The 15,710-nt window shown below is 46.2% G+C and overlaps 1 protein-coding gene across 1 annotated transcript in view; it reads left to right on the forward strand.

The window, feature by feature from the left end:
• The window catches only part of LOC119392559 (WD repeat-containing protein 6-like), a 166,109-nt gene that overhangs the window by 59,803 nt on the left and 90,596 nt on the right, over positions 1-15,710 (forward strand). The window contains 2 exon segments of the mRNA XM_049414593.1: positions 1,483-1,519; positions 1,521-1,644. Coding sequence (XP_049270550.1) covers positions 1,483-1,519; positions 1,521-1,644 — 161 coding nt within the window.

Consider the following 15,710-nt stretch of genomic DNA (forward strand, 5'->3'; position numbering starts at 1 on the left):
AGTGGTGGCTGTGTTTGTGTATTCAACTTGTTTATGCTAGTTGTGTCGACTTGTGGCCAAAAGAGATCAAGATACTTTGCTCATTGGATGACTTGAACCTTCTGCATAGTCAGTATGTCTTGACTTAACCTCAATGTGCTGCGTATGACTGTAACGAATCACTTTGGTGAAGGCACCACCATGTTCAACGGGTCGTTCGATGTGCCGTGTTCCAGGACCAACGTCAAAAGTATCATTTTTCTTTTCTTGAAAGGAATGCAACCAAAGACTAATGGTGCACAAATTTTGAGCTTATGATTTCATTATTTTTATGTAAGAATGGAACATGACGGACTGTAGAATAATGAAACATTTAATTACATGCTAATTACGACTTATTACTGAAACTCACACAAAACAACACATTCTTTCTTGAAATGTAATATTGAGTGCCTTGGAATTATGCTATGCGAATTTGACGCATTTGCAGACAGTGCATCATAATTCGCACCTGAAGGGGATACTATACCTAAAATAACCAAGGAAGTAGATGGGGCTTGTGGTAGCTTAATCGTAGGCTTGTGCGAATATTCGAGCACTTCGAATATTCGAACGAATAATACAGTATACGAATTCGCTTCGATTCGAATTTAAATTATTGAAAATTTCGAAGTATTCGAAATGAACAAATAGGTGTATGTTAGTCCGCTTGTAACCTCCCTGTAAAGGTGATTTCACTGCAGTGGAGGGGTGCTATACCGTGAATACACCTTTCCAAGAAAAATTGCACTGTCCGCTTGTAATCTCTTGTAAGGGTGGTTTCACTGCAGTGGAGGGGTGCTATACCCTGAATACACCTTTCTCGGGAAAATCTGCACTGCCGTGAAGCCCCACTTCAAGGTTAAATGAACATTACCCGCACATCGATTCATCATTTTTTTAAGTTTAAAAACTTGTTATACCAGCCTAGTATAGTAAATTTTAAAACGTAACATATTTTACAGGTTATCACCTGCATTCTACCGAAAGCCAAATCTTGCTACTATTCAAAGTTACTTCCACTTCCTTTAAATCAAAAAGAATGACATTCGCGCATGCCTTGTTACAATTAAAAAAAAATGTTGTGCAGGTTGGTTGGATCATGACAAATATGTTCGTTTTTTTTAATAATATGTGATATATACTATTCGAATTCGATTCGAAATTATTCGACCAAAGTCACTATTCACTTCGAATTCGCTTCGAACCTAAAATTTACTATTCGCACAAGCCTACTTAATTGGTTCACGGTAGGTTGAAGATGTGGGTTTGGCTCCCAGCTGTAGCACGTTGTCTTTTCACCCACTTCCATTTCACTTTCCTTAGTATTTCTACATGTCGCTGGAACATAATTTTTGCCTACATATTACCTTGGCTTCATTGTATGCCTTGTCCATATGTCAACTAAGAAAAAACTGAGATGCTCAGATCCCCTTTTTTCCTCTCACTGTTAATCCCTTGCAGGAGGCTACTTCGATGGTCCCTGGGGTGGACCCGCAGGTGGCAAGCGGGAAGAGCTGTTTCGGCGGGACTACCTTGCATCGTACAGTGTGCTGGCTGTCTCTCCGAGCCGCAGTTACCTTGCTCTTGGAGGAATGAAAGGACACGTGGCCATCATCCGGTGTGGTATGTGACATTTGCATCATGGCGCTTAAACAGAACAGCTCCCTCTAATATGGATGGTGTTGCCTTGGGGTGCAGCACCTGCCATGGTAGGCCAGCAGCTGAGGTGTTGCGCTTCTAAGCTCAAGGTTACGAGTTTGATTCCCGGCAATGGTGGCCACATTTTGATGGGGGTGAAAGGCAATAACGCCTGTGTACTTGGACTTCGGTGCACGTTAAAAAACCCCAGGTGGTCTAAATTAATCCGGAGTCCCCCACTATGGTGTGCTTCAAATTGTATCGCAGTTTTGGCACCTAAAACCCCAGAAATTATTATTATTTTGTTATTACGTTTGGGTACTGCACATTGATGCATTTTTCTCGGTAACTGAAATTTCTGTTGAATATGTTTTTTCAGTTATAAAACACTGTATTGGTTAATGGGTGAAATGTTTCAGGACTTCTGTCATCATCCCCATGAGCTTATTACAATAAAACCTCATTAATACGTACCTGCCAGGAATGCAGCATGACTACACACTAAACAGTAGTACCCAGCAGCTGTGAAGTACATACGTATAACCGCGTGTAAGGGCCGCACTTTTTTTTCAAGAAATGAGGGCCAATTTTCAGTGTGCGGCCCATACACGCGACATTTTTTTTTTAAAGTAAAAACGCACCAGTTTGCGAACGAAGAGCGTTTATTGCAGTATACGACATTTCGTGTGACATACGTGCTCAATCGTCGTCACTCGGCGAGTCCTCAGACTTGGAGTCCGAGGTGAGATGGTGTGCTGTGAAGCGCCGTCACCCCACAAGCAGTCACCTTTCATGCCATCCAAGCTGTTAGATATCCCGGCGACTTTAAAACTTCAGGACACAATGTCCGTCGACACCGAGCTCCACGCAGATAGGATCCACCCAAGTACAGTCGCCAAGGCTAGTCCCTTCACACGCAGCATGTCTGTTGTGAGTGCAAGACCCATCATTCCGCACTTCAGTCACATAGCGGAGCAAGTCTTCTTCCAAATCGGGAAACTTGCACTGCTCTCCTCGGAAAGCGCGCTTAGTGCTGTTGGTTTCGCAAGGCTTCTTTTTGAGCACACCAACGTCGAACACACTTCTCGTCAACGTCGAATTTTCTGCCGGCGGCACGTTTCCCATGCTCGAGAGCATACTCGATCACCTTCAACTTATAGCCAGCAGTGTAGCTATTCAGGTAGTTGACCATCTTGCCAAAACGTGAACGCCGTGTAGAAAACAAGCTAGCACGAAGGTCATCGAACAGTGCAGAAAACTACAGCAAATGGCTGGCTGAACTACGGTCCCTAGAATATACTGGCTAGTCTGCCGTCTCCGCTCTCCGCCGCGGCCTCTCGGGGATGCCTGCGGCGGTGGCGCTGCGCGCAATCGGAGTTCCTTGAGCAGACGCCCCGCCCGCGACTCTCGCTTACGGGTAGGCTGGCGGAGCCGTTTACAACCGCGCTCTCGCGTTTGCTTACCTTTTCACATCGAAGGCCTGCGGTGTTTGCTTTTATTACAGAACGTGACACTGAGTACAAATAAGTAAGGAATACCTTAGCGCTAGTTAATGTTGCAGAAGAGCACGAAGTCTGGCGTCACACAAGTTTCCCAGTGATTACCACCATCCCTTATATCCGTCCTGCTTATCACTTCACGAGACAGAATTCAAAGCATCAGAATTTTTAATCTTTATTGGTTCCTTGACATGGGTTTCGTCAGCGTCATTTAATTGCATCTTCTCAACTTTAGCTGCTTCATTCTTTGCCGCTTTACTTCTTTCGCTGTTCAGTGATTTCGTGAAGAAGCGGAATCTAAGTAAAATGTAGAACTTCATGAGGCTTTTTGTGATGAAATTTGAATGTTGTTCACAACCCAGATGAGGCAAATCTGTTTTTTTCAAGAAAGCGCTGAAATCCACAATGCTCTTTTCATGCAGCTTACATCACGCTGAAATAAGTGGTAGAACTATTTTCAAGTTTTGCAATAGCTGCTTTGAATAGTCCGGAGGGGTATATCAGGCCTCCGTTATCAAAGTGCGCTGTGAATAGGGAGGCCTGATCACTCCCCGTAGCTGTGTTTCTGTCTGATGTGAGACACGTTGCGCAAGTCTCGCACTGTGTCTTCTTTAGTGTCTTACGTGCCACATAACCAGTAATGTAGTAAGTCAGCATATCGTGGCTTTTTTTTCCCACGTATGCACTGTGGTCTGTGCCTGACGCTAGCGCAGTCTCTGTGCCACTGAAGTCTCCACCATCAATGAGGCTGTCAACGACATCAATTGTGGCAGGCGTGTGTGACTTTATGTCATTCCCAGATAAAAGAGAGCTGATTACTTGCGGCGAACAGTTCCCCGACTTCGGTGGTCTTGCGAGGTTATAAAATGCAAGGGCATTTATAGTGCCACGCCCACTTTTTGTCTTGTTTTGATGTATTCGGGTTTCACCGGCAGGGACGGTTATCAACGCTCGACGCTGTCGGCGAAGTAGTGTTCTAGAAGCGTCGCGATTGTAGTAGATCGGTTTGTTAAGATTGCGCCCCGCACGCGAATGTTCCAGCTTTGTCTAGAGATTACGCCGCCACCAGCGATATCGCTGGAAAGTTCGATAGCGCCTGTATAAAAGCCGACGCGCTTGACTGCTTGTCAGTTGATCGACGAACGACGCCCTGTTCGCCGCTATCATTGTACAGCGTATATTGCTCTAGTTCCAGTTCTCATTTTCCGGCCACAAGTTCGGCCAAATAAACAGTTTCATCCTGCAAACGCCGACTGCTGTCTTCGTTGACGTCACGACCACGTGACAATAGTAATCAAAAACTGAGCAGCAGTGGGATGATCATTTGTGCCAGAAGACTGCCGAACAATTCCAAATATATTTTCTAGCTTGTCCTTAAATTTGAGGTCATCAAATATCTAAAACCCGCAGACCTGAGGAATTCGAGCAGCTGCACTGTGCTCTCAGTTGTGACACGGAGCCCTTCTGCTGTGCTCGATGAAAGCTTTTAAATAACCCAGGAATTCTTTCAGAAATGCACAGTTAGGCGAATTTGGGTAGAGGGCTTTTTTTTGGCGTTCGGGAGGTCATTATTATAATTAACCTGTTCATATTTTTTAATAAAGCTTTGAGTTGGCTCCATGGGGCCACAAGCTTAATTTCTCGACCTTGTCGGAATACAAAAATAACCCCCTAATGACCCCCTAATAACCCCCTAATGACATTGTACAGGGACGAATCCTCGTCGCTTGTTGGAGGGATACTTTAGGCTCTTTTTCGGTGGTCTAAAGCGTATAAAAAATAGTATTTCTATTTTTATACTTTCATGAGGAGTGTGCTCGCTACCCGCTTGTGAAAGGGAGACCTATACCAAAGAACAACCTAAACGTGAATAGCCGAAAGGCGAAAAGCAGCGCAACTCTGTCATGTGTGTTCTCTGTTTTGGAAATGTAACCGATTTTGAATGCATTGTATTACGATGCGAGAGAACGGTCAGCTATCCCTATACCTCAAAAAAAAAAAGCAAAAAGAAAATAAGCAGCGCGAAACATGTGCGGTGGGCGAGCAGTTGACGAACTGACATTGAACGACACATCTGAGTATTTCTTGTGCCGCGAATGTGTTATTCCGGCATGCAACAGTGAACCTTGCTTATCGTTAAAAAAAAAAAATCTTCTCCAACATTACAGTGTCTGTAATTAATATACTCACCCATTCTGAGAACTACATTGCGTTTATTGTCTCCGTAACACATCGAGAACCAACCTTTATGATTACGAGACTTAGCACACTAAATATATCTGAAGTAACGTTTTTACTCTCAGAATTGTTTGCTTATTAAAAACTGATCTTAGAAATGTTTGGTACCTTCGTAAGGACAATTTAACAGCATATATATTATGATGGCAGTCTTGTGATAACAGTAATTCCTTAATAAAAAAATTAAAGTCAATTTTTCGCCCTTTGGTTTTGCTTCGAGTAACTGCGCGCTCTTAAATGAGTGTCTGGGTCCACCACTGATCTTCGTGTGATCACGGCAGTGTCCAGACAAGAGACGACGTTGAATGCAATGTTTGGTCAGTTCAAGACGTTCCAGTTTCTGCCCACACGAACAGAACGAAAACGTGGAGTTCATGCGGGAGCGCAAAATAAAAGGCAAGGCGCGATACTCCACCGATTCCGCCTGCGCGACATGCACCATGCAGGCGCTCCGATGGATCGCAGCGCCCCCTACGCAAGCATCCGCGGCGCGGACGCGGCCTTGCATGGGGACGGCGCGGAGACGGCAGACTAGCCAGTATATTCTAGGGACCGTAGCTGAACTAGAGTGACCTAGAATAGGGGGAGTGTCCAAAGCGCCGCGCGAATACATGGGAGGAGCGAGGGCCTTTTGCGATGAACTTCCGCGCCGCGGCGCTGCCGTGCCGGACCCGTGGGCTTTCTCTGCGGTGAAGGCATATATATTTTGACCGACCGATATTTTGACCGCTATTAGCTAAAATTGCGGAAATTTGGGCAATATTTAATACTGCGTCACTGCAACATAATACTGCAGCGACTCATCACACAGAGAACGCGTTTGTTAGTTTGTGTGTTGTGGAACGGGGATTTTGTATATATCCTTTCAGCTGGTTTGTCACCGCATTGGCCCACACTTCCGCGGCTGTTTGAGGAACGCATCCTGCGCGCACTTCATCGTGAGAAAAGGCGCTTAACTTACTTTCGTGTGGAATGACGAACGTAAACTTGCTGCAGGAGAGAATAAATTGGAGATAACCAGGAGAACGCAGAGCATATGCACGTAGTAACTAGCTCATGCACGCTAACGCGTCTCCACCCTTCATATCGTATCCTTTATTTCGTGCATTCGATTTGTTTCACAAGGCTGCCTCCGGCGCTCTGCTGTTTCAAACCATTTCATGCGAAGCCGAATATGTCAATCGGCGTGGCCGCGGTTACCAAAAGTAAGCAATTACTCGCGTAACTCGCGTCTCGTTCACTTGGTATACACGAAAATTGGCACGGAGAGGCACGAATGTACGTATGCCCAACACGACCGATAGGACATGGCATCACTAACCTGACTGCTTGCCGTTTGCGTAACGACTAACAATAATAACATGGTGTGTGGCGCGCAAACCCGCTTCCTGTAGCCAGAAATAATTCTGACGATGTGTGGTCTGACGATTTGTTTCTGTCAGGTTATAAAAAACGTGGTGGTCACCGATATCGATGTGAACATGTAAGACTTACCCATAGATTTCGAAGAACTGACCGCATAGGTAAAATGTATGCAAAAAGATTACATGAAAAAAAAAAAAACATGGTCATTCGCCTGAGATGACTCGAAAACGAAAGCCATCTTTTTCGTCAGTCGATGCATTGAACCTGCACATAACGTGGTTTCGGACTGCTGACAGGATCGAAGGCATTGCAAACTTTCTGCACCTCACCTGCCTTTACATTGCCTCCGTGATCACCCCCGATCACGGAGGCAATGCAAAGCAACCACGTCACGTGGTGGCGTCATCATATTACGTCACGTTGAATGACGTCATAGTGACGTCACAAGCTCTGTCGACGTCATCGCGTGATGATTTTGTGCATCACTCGTGTTGGCTACGCCGGATGCCGACGGTCAATTTTCGTATTTTATGAGGCATCTAAGGCTTTAGCCTTATGAAAAAAGACAAACCAAAGAAAATGAAACGATAACAGTGCAACATCGTGTATGCCTCACTTCATGTTACGAGCGATCGCCCGAAGACAAACGTGATTCTCAGTTCAGAGCAGCTGATTGCACGCGTCTGCGATACAAAAGAGGCTTGCTTTACCCGTCTCGTCATCTCTTTATATTTATTCAAGAGAGGAGAAGACTCGCTATTTGAGTACTCCAGAGCTTCAGCACAAAATTGTCGTGGACGCTATATTGAGGTCATCAGGAAAAAGCGGGAAATTGCGGTCGTGTGCCCTGTTGGCGCGCACTCAACTGCCGCGGAAACAATGGTATTTTATGTAACTACTCGTTCACATCTTTTTGTAAAGTCTCTGAACCGGGCGAACGCTAACCTCCGAGAACCGTGAAAACATCGGAAGCTGAGAATGAGTTGTTTGAAACTGTTTTCATTTCGTATGGTGAAGGCTTGAAGCAATGCATGCATCTCGCACGAACGTTCCATATACTAACGTTCAGCAATCCAATGCATATATATTTCTTATCGCATGTTGCATTTTTTCAGGCTAGATACATAAGGGATCTCTGCATATGAACAATTTTCTGAAGTGATTGAGATATTACACTTCTATGTGTCAATTTCTTACCGTATTTTCGGTTCAGGCAGCTTGTACGGCAAGAATGGGGGCATTTGTAACTTTGTTTCATGATATCTGGATATTTGGAAAGCATTTTCTATATTACGCCTTTTAGGCAAGAACTTGTGGAATAAGGTTAGTTTACCTGGCATTGCTTTTCTTTCAAATGTTTGCGCACGGTGAGCCTTGTACGCTACCTCAGTAGCAAAAATAAGCCAACAGCATTGCGGTCGTATGGCCGTCTCTTCTCTTTTATTTTCTGTCTTTTTTTTTTGTCCTTGCGTCTTCCTGGTGTGCTCCGTTTATAATAAGGAGCTAGTGGAGGCTAATGAATTGTCGAATAAAGTGGTGTGCATATGGCTAGCAAACCAGTGGCGACCATGAGTAGAAAGCTCGTAGTGTGAAGCGGTCACTGCGCGCAAGTATTTCAGCTGACTGCGCGTGCAATTTACTTTTTTTTGGTACTCTTAATTCGTGCATGCGTGATGCTATTGCCCGATTACTCGTGCGAATAAGCGTTTTTTTTCGTTCTTTGCTTGTGCGTGTCCGTTTTGCACGTTTTTACACGCGCACCAACGTTCTCGAACTTTGTGACCGGAACTAGACCACGCTGATGCCGCTTGACACATGATTTTTTGCATTCTGTTGTTGTCCCAGCACTAACACAACGCTTAAAGATGGATAAGCTCCATTCCGCACCGCATTTTAAAAGTTAAGTAGACTTCAAGTGCCCTGTGTGGAACCGCGGCGCAAAAAACTACAGCGCGTAGCAGACGCCCCTCGCTTTCCGCGCGCTTCCCGAGTGCGGAAAGCCCACGGGTCCGGCGCAGCAGCGGTGCGGCGCGGGAGTTCACGGCAAAAGGCCCACGTGGGCAACGTTTATAGAACCAGTTAAGTTGCAAAACTCCCCGCGTCAGCCAACCCGTCGCGCGGCGCCAGGGCAGCTTCCGGTTTGGTGGCGCTGGCGGCGCAACAAGCTTCCGCTAGCAGACGAAAACGCCTGTCTGCGTGGCAAGACGCTGGGACAGCCGTTGAGAAAGGGCTCTGTTGTTTACTCGCCGACTGTATATTGTCGAGATTTTTCGTTGCGCTGCCGCTGCAACGCGAAACTGAGTAACATTTAGCAGCGTAGTAGAACAGCGCCGGCGAAAACAACAGACCAGACGACCAACAGACCAGACTTCTCCTCGTCTGGTCTGTTGTTTTCGCCGGCGCTGTTCTACTACGATTATGAACCAACTAGCTCAAAAGTACATTTTGACAAATTTACAACGGTAAGGCAAGATCAGTAATACTAGGGCTTTCTAGACTGCCCAAGATAACTGATGCTGGATAGCATAACATACGAATCTGTCCATTACCCTATAAGAAATGAACTATATCGCGCATTCCCGTAGCGTAATTGTTTAGCTAAAGTGGATGCTTGGGCGTGTAGGTATTTCTATCTTTTCGTTTTGGACTGTGCAATTATTGCGCGATGTTAACGAATAAATCTTTGTTCTAAGTTAGCGCTGTTGTTTGTGTAATTCTTTTCCTGGTGCTGGGTAGTTTTTCTCGCTGCATTTTTTCCCATATTCTTCACTTTCACTTTTTTGAAGGGAGGAGTTTTCATTTTGTATCGCGGTTGTATTTAGTTGCAATTATTGAGTGGGAAAATCGCCGTGCGTGTACTGCACGCCACAATTTCAGTCCTGCTACAGAAAGAAAAATTGTACTTATTTTACGCACGCAATGCAGAGAAACAATTTTTCAGATATTGCACGTATGGTGTGATGCACACAGACGGCACAACTTATTTACAGTCTCAGGCATTAAACCTTATGAACATAACTCTAATTGACTGTAAAAAATTATTTACAGCACAATTTCTAGAATCACTCAAAGCAAGGCAAGTTCGGGAATATCTTTGGGACGCATCCTTCGACGAGGCTCCTTTCCGCTGACGATTTCAACTTAATTCTTACTTTTGACTATGTCAGTGAAAGTCTTCAGGATGTCTTCCTCACGAAAGTGCATATCACATACACGTGATATGTGGGACAGTTTCTTGTCCTCATGAGGAATGATATGCGATCCCACGCCGCCCGCTGGTCAGGGTCACGCGGGGCACAAATAGGTTGTCAACCCTCTGGGATTTCGCGGGACTGTCCCGACTTTTCATACAGCGTCCCAAGCGGTCCCGACAAGGATTGCTGTATATGTTCCGGATTTATTCCGGACTGTCTAGTTAGAAATTTTCATGGGATCCAACGCACGCCCGACAACGCGCGTCACGCTCCAGAACACGACGTTCTCACAAATAGCACGCACGGAGCAATGTTGCGGTGGCTAGCGGTGGCCACGAAGGCCTTTAGTTACTTAGAAGTACTTGTTGCTGGGATAGTTGGTTCATCGTATTGAGGAAAATTCTAGACGCCTAAAACACCGCAAGAAGTACGAAGAAGCACAGGGAAAGAGCGTTACTTTGGCTGAATTTCTGTGCGAAGCGCGGCAACTTTTACAGTTACATTCTCCAGCAAGAGGAAGTGTTAGGAGGAGCACGTAGCCAGCTGAAGAGGCCGAAACAATAAAAAAACAACCCCCCCCTCCTTCTGGACTCCCTTCATTGAAGAGTTGGTAACGCTGGGCACAAAAGAAATGTCGTGGTGTCTCGGATTTCCTGTAATCGCTCATACAGCCGGGAATACAGCATGTCGGCATGGTGAAGACACGCAGCATATTCGAAGGACAGTAGAAAGCGCAAGACTGTTCATGCAGAAAGCAGCCTGCACGGATGCTGACGCGCCGCAATGCCGGCTGAAGAGAGTGGAGTGAGTGAATCCTGTTGCGACAGCAGCGCCACATCTGTCGCTGATGGCGGCTACGCCGCGCAACATCGCTCAGTTTTGCAACTGACCTGGTTCTATAAACGTTGCACGTGGGAGCCGGCGCTTTGGACACTCCTCCTATTCTAGGTCACTCTAGCTGAACTGCACAAACCGAACAACGCGAACGCCATGCCAAAGTTGGTGAGGCTAATGCCGATATGGATAGCGCCGATAGCGCGTTTGTACAGAGATGTGAGAAGCTAAAGGTAAAATCCTGCTTTAACCTTTAGTTGGCGGGTCTTTGAATACTAATAAAAAAGTTAAAATTTTTAGCCCACTTCACGAACATCTTAACACGAATAAAATCCAAAAAAAAAATATATATATATATATATATATATACTCTGGTGACGATGATGATGGTTGCGTTTTCTTGCGCCATCTATCGACTACGCCTAGAAGCTTATGCGCGCGCGCATTTTGAATAAGTATTGGTTGAAAAAAGTGGGTGCGGCCCTTACGCGGATTTTTTTTTTTTGAATATGCACTTCAAAAAAACGGGGTGCGGCCCTTACACGCGTTTATACGGTATTTGCATCTCCTGACCTGCATGGCCACTACCAACAAAAAGAAATAAATACGATGCCACAGTAAATGGCATTTGATCTACTCACTGAAAGGCTTTTTCTTTCTTTTTACCAAATCAGAGGAAAAATTTACTATGGCACGGTGATTTAGCATGGCACTGCATTTATTTTTTTGTTGGCAGTGTCGGTGTACACCATGAGATGCAAATTTGCACTTGGTGGTTAGTTCATACTACCGTTTAGTGCATAGTTATGTGGCATTCCCTGCAGGTGTGTACAGTCGATCCCGGATATATATCGAACTCGGATATATATCGAATTATTGGCTATATCGAACAGTTGAGAAATCCCCTTGAATTTCCCATGCAAAAGTATGGGGTTGGTGTGCACGTATATCGAACTCCCGCACAGCAAAACATCCGCTATATCGAACGCTGCCCTGCGCCGAAGCCCAGAAAGTGCATTTTTCCTAACAACTATTGATCATTTTTCGGCTGCGTTCTTATAAGTTCCAATCCCACGTCGCGCACAGGTGAAGATATTGCGTTGCTCTAGTTTGTTGCGCAGCGCTTGTCAGTTCACCGGTATATTTGACGTGCGGTACGCAGGTTTTAACGCATGGGCTAGTGTTTTTCAAAGAGGCTGATTGCCGAGGGCACCAAAATGAGAATTCGAAGTGACTTCGCAGTCTTGTAATGTTTGCATTCCCTTCCTTGTCTCTTCGCGCATGATGGCGTGCGGGCCCGCAAAGCATGGCCTTTGAGATCCGCAACCTCGTGACGTATTTTTACTGTTATCGGTTTTAAAACGCTGATCTCAGAAGCTACGCTTTTTTTCGCATTTCTCGCCAAAGTAGCGGCTGCCTTCTGCAAAGCCACAAGTGCCATCGGTATCGCCAACATGTCAACGGTGGAGAAATGTTTCTTTGTGCAGCGGTGCAGCGTTGTCTCTTGCAGAATGTGTACCATGTGTACTTCGCGCTTTGTTCTTGATAAATCGTCATTCGGGAGTCGAACTAAACATTGTCCTGCTCGTAGCGATAAAAATGATGACCGGTGCTTGAAACGACGTCAAGTAAAGCACCGTTGTGCACTGTTTCCTTACGGGACTTGGTGCCAGGTGACGACTTCGGGCGCGTCATGACCGCCGACTACGTCGTACGGTGCATGAGTGAATTTTGCGACTTAGCGTTTCCGGGCGCCGTATCGGATGGGGGCACAGCGAGTGACTTCATCGGTGCAGATAACGACGTAGCTGTTTCTGACTGCATCGATGCCGAGATCATAGCTGACGTTGCCGGTGCTGCGGAAGTGGACCCGTGCGGTTTGAAGATGCCAGCCGCCGCTGCCATTGCTAAACCCTTTACGGCACTACAGAGCTCGCATCAGCGTTCAGCGTCGATCACCGCTGTTGTGGCGGAAGGTGCTGAATTTAATTATTTGGAAAGCTTATATAGTATTGACGATGACTTTATGAATTCACGGCGCGCAAGAAGCAAGACAAGTTGACGGACTTTATTCATGCGAAATAAAGTGCGCTAACTTGCAAAAGAAGTTCTCGCCTTGTTCTTTAGCATATGTGAGCGAATCGTCATGTTTGCGCTTTTTACGATTTCAGAAAACTGTGTCGAGGCCTGCAGTGCTTTAATTAAAGCCTTAAATACGCATATTTCGTATTTTGAATTATCGATATATCGAACTACAGTCGAGCCCGACTATATCGAACCCGTTTATATCAAATTATCCCGTATATCGAACAATTTTTAAACACGGTAAATTTACATTGAGAATATATAGCAAAAGTTACTGTTACATCGAACGAAAATAGCAACGACAACCGATATATCAAACTCCATGTGCCTCAAAAGTGCCCCAGCAAGTTGGCTTTCCCTCGCGGTGGCGGGGAAAACTGCCGGCGCCACCCTAGAAAAAGTGGTTTAGACCCGGTTGTGCACGGGCGAACACCCCCCTGCAAGAAATGATCCTGGCCCGCTCGCAGCGCTTACAGCCAATCAGAGGCCGTCGTGCTTTCTCCGAGGTACAGAGGCGGTAGAAGTGAGTGCCATTTTTTCTTTCTTTATGCTTGTGTGCCTGCTGCTGCCTGTTTTCCTCGAGTCCTCATTCAGCGTGGTCTGTGCTGGTGGTGTTGCCTGTTGGTGCTCTGTGAACCTTTGTGTCGGCAGGGAGCTTAAGATCGACTTGCTCGGAGCTCTTTCTATGTTGAGTAGATCGTGGGCAGATGTCACGAAGGAGACGATCCAGAACTGCTTTAGGCGTGCCGGCTTCCGCATGCCTGGTGATGACACCCCAAATTCCGATGACAGCACTGAAAACACCGCAGGTGTTTCCGCCGAAGTTTGGAGCGAGCTGACAGAGTTCCCGGGAGCTATCGACGGATCGACATTCGACGAGTTCGTGAGTGCGGACGATGATGTCGCCATCATGGATGAGCTACAAGATGAGGACTACGTTGCAGACGTCGTGCCGACCACGAGCCAAAGCGACAACAATAAGGAAATTGACGATGGCCCATTGCCTACATCCTCCGAAGTGATTAGTGCACTTGCGTTGGCCCGGCGCTATTGCGTGAATGTGGAAGGTTGCAGCCTCAGCTGCTCCGACTCGTTGGACAACGTGGAGGCGTGTGTGCTGTCGCAGGCAGCGAAGTCGTTGACACAGAAGAAAATCCAGGACTATTTTGTTCCAAAGTAGGGCACGCAAGTAAGCCACCATATTAATATAGTACTTTTCTTATTGTTATGTGCCTTTGTGTCAAAATCTTATAGCGGGCCTATATCGAATTATGCCATATATCGAACTAATAAACGTTTTTTGGCGAGTTCGATATACCCGGGTTCGACTGTATTTCGCGATCCCCTTCGAGTTCGATATATCCGGGATCGACTGTATTAACGAGGTTTTACTGTAGTGGACCCCTGTTTTTACGTCCCCCATTTTGGCAACAATCAACATTTTACAATGGATTACTCCTGTCCTGGTGAAGGTCCCAAGGAATCAATGCATTAAAAACCTGAATTATGCAGCGCGATTTTACGCCCGACCCACGTTACATGACAACCCACGCGAAACGGAAGACTGAACGGTGGACGAAAAAAAGTGCCGCAGGCCTCTTTTATTGCACCGTCTTTTTCAGGAAGGGGCCCCTGCACATGTAAAACACTTGAGTGTGTGACCTCGCTCGACTAGTTCGTTCCGGCATAGCTTTCTGCTTTGTCTCATTCTTTGCTCTTTGCCTCCCAGCAGTTGCTGGCGTCGCCCGCTGTCCGGCTCTCCTGGCCTCCCATTTTGCTGGCAGAGCGTTTCATTCTTTGCAAGCAGCAGATCGCAATTAATGTCATGCCAGAGAGGCTTTGGTTCTCACACGTGTTGTTTGTGATCGTATTGCATGGTGACGCAGGATGCCGTGTAAGTGCAGGTTTGTCGCTCGGTGAGAAGCTAAGGATCATGGAGGAGGCTGAAAAGTGGCATGGAGCTACGAGAGCAAGCATTGCCCGGGACCTCGAGATACCAAAATCTTTGCTGAAAATGATCTTGGCCAATAATGTTTCCATTCTCCAGATGCGAAAAAGTGGGGTCTCAAGTAGAAGGTGGCATAAGAAGGCCAGCATGAAAAGTTGGAGAAAGTACCCGTCAAGTGGCTACATCAAGCGCGGAGCTCCCCTGTCAATGTTGACAGTGCCATTCTCAAGGAAAAGGCCAACCTCATGGTGCGCTGCTTCTCAGTATCTATGACTTTAAGGCACCGAATGCTTGGCTCGATTGTTTCAAAAGAGGAAACAAGATTGTTTTCAGCTGCTCCTGTGGAGAAAGCTCCACTGTGGATGTTTCCACAGTAAAGGAGTGGATAGAGTTGACAGAGCTGGATATGATTGCACCATACAAACATTGCAACGTATTTTACGCCGATGAGAGTGGGGTCTTTTACCAAGGCAGCCGGAACAAACCCTTACATTCAAAAGTGGCAGCTGTCATGGTGGAAAGTGGAGTAAAGAGTGCTTGACAGCACTGTTCTGTGCTAACAAGGACAGTTCTGAAAAGCTGCTCGTGCTTGTGATTGGCAAATTTGCTAAGCCACGGTTGTGGACGCTATCGTGCCCCTATGATATCGACGAAAAGTCGGGGATGATGTCCTTCATCTTCAAGAACCTTTTGTAGCAGCTAGACAGCATAATTGGTGCCAAGGCGAGGAACATTCTTCCGCGTTTTGTGGATTATGCACTGTGCCACCTACTGTATACGACCAGCCTGTGGAACATCAGAGTTTTGGTTCTTCCTCAAAACTCCACAAGTTGGCAGCAGCCACTGGATACTGGCACAATCAAGCGCATAAAGCAGAAATACAGAAAG

The sequence above is a fragment of the Rhipicephalus sanguineus genome, chromosome 1, assembly GCF_013339695.2.
Source record: "Rhipicephalus sanguineus isolate Rsan-2018 chromosome 1, BIME_Rsan_1.4, whole genome shotgun sequence".
Lineage (NCBI taxonomy): Eukaryota > Metazoa > Arthropoda > Arachnida > Ixodida > Ixodidae > Rhipicephalus > Rhipicephalus sanguineus.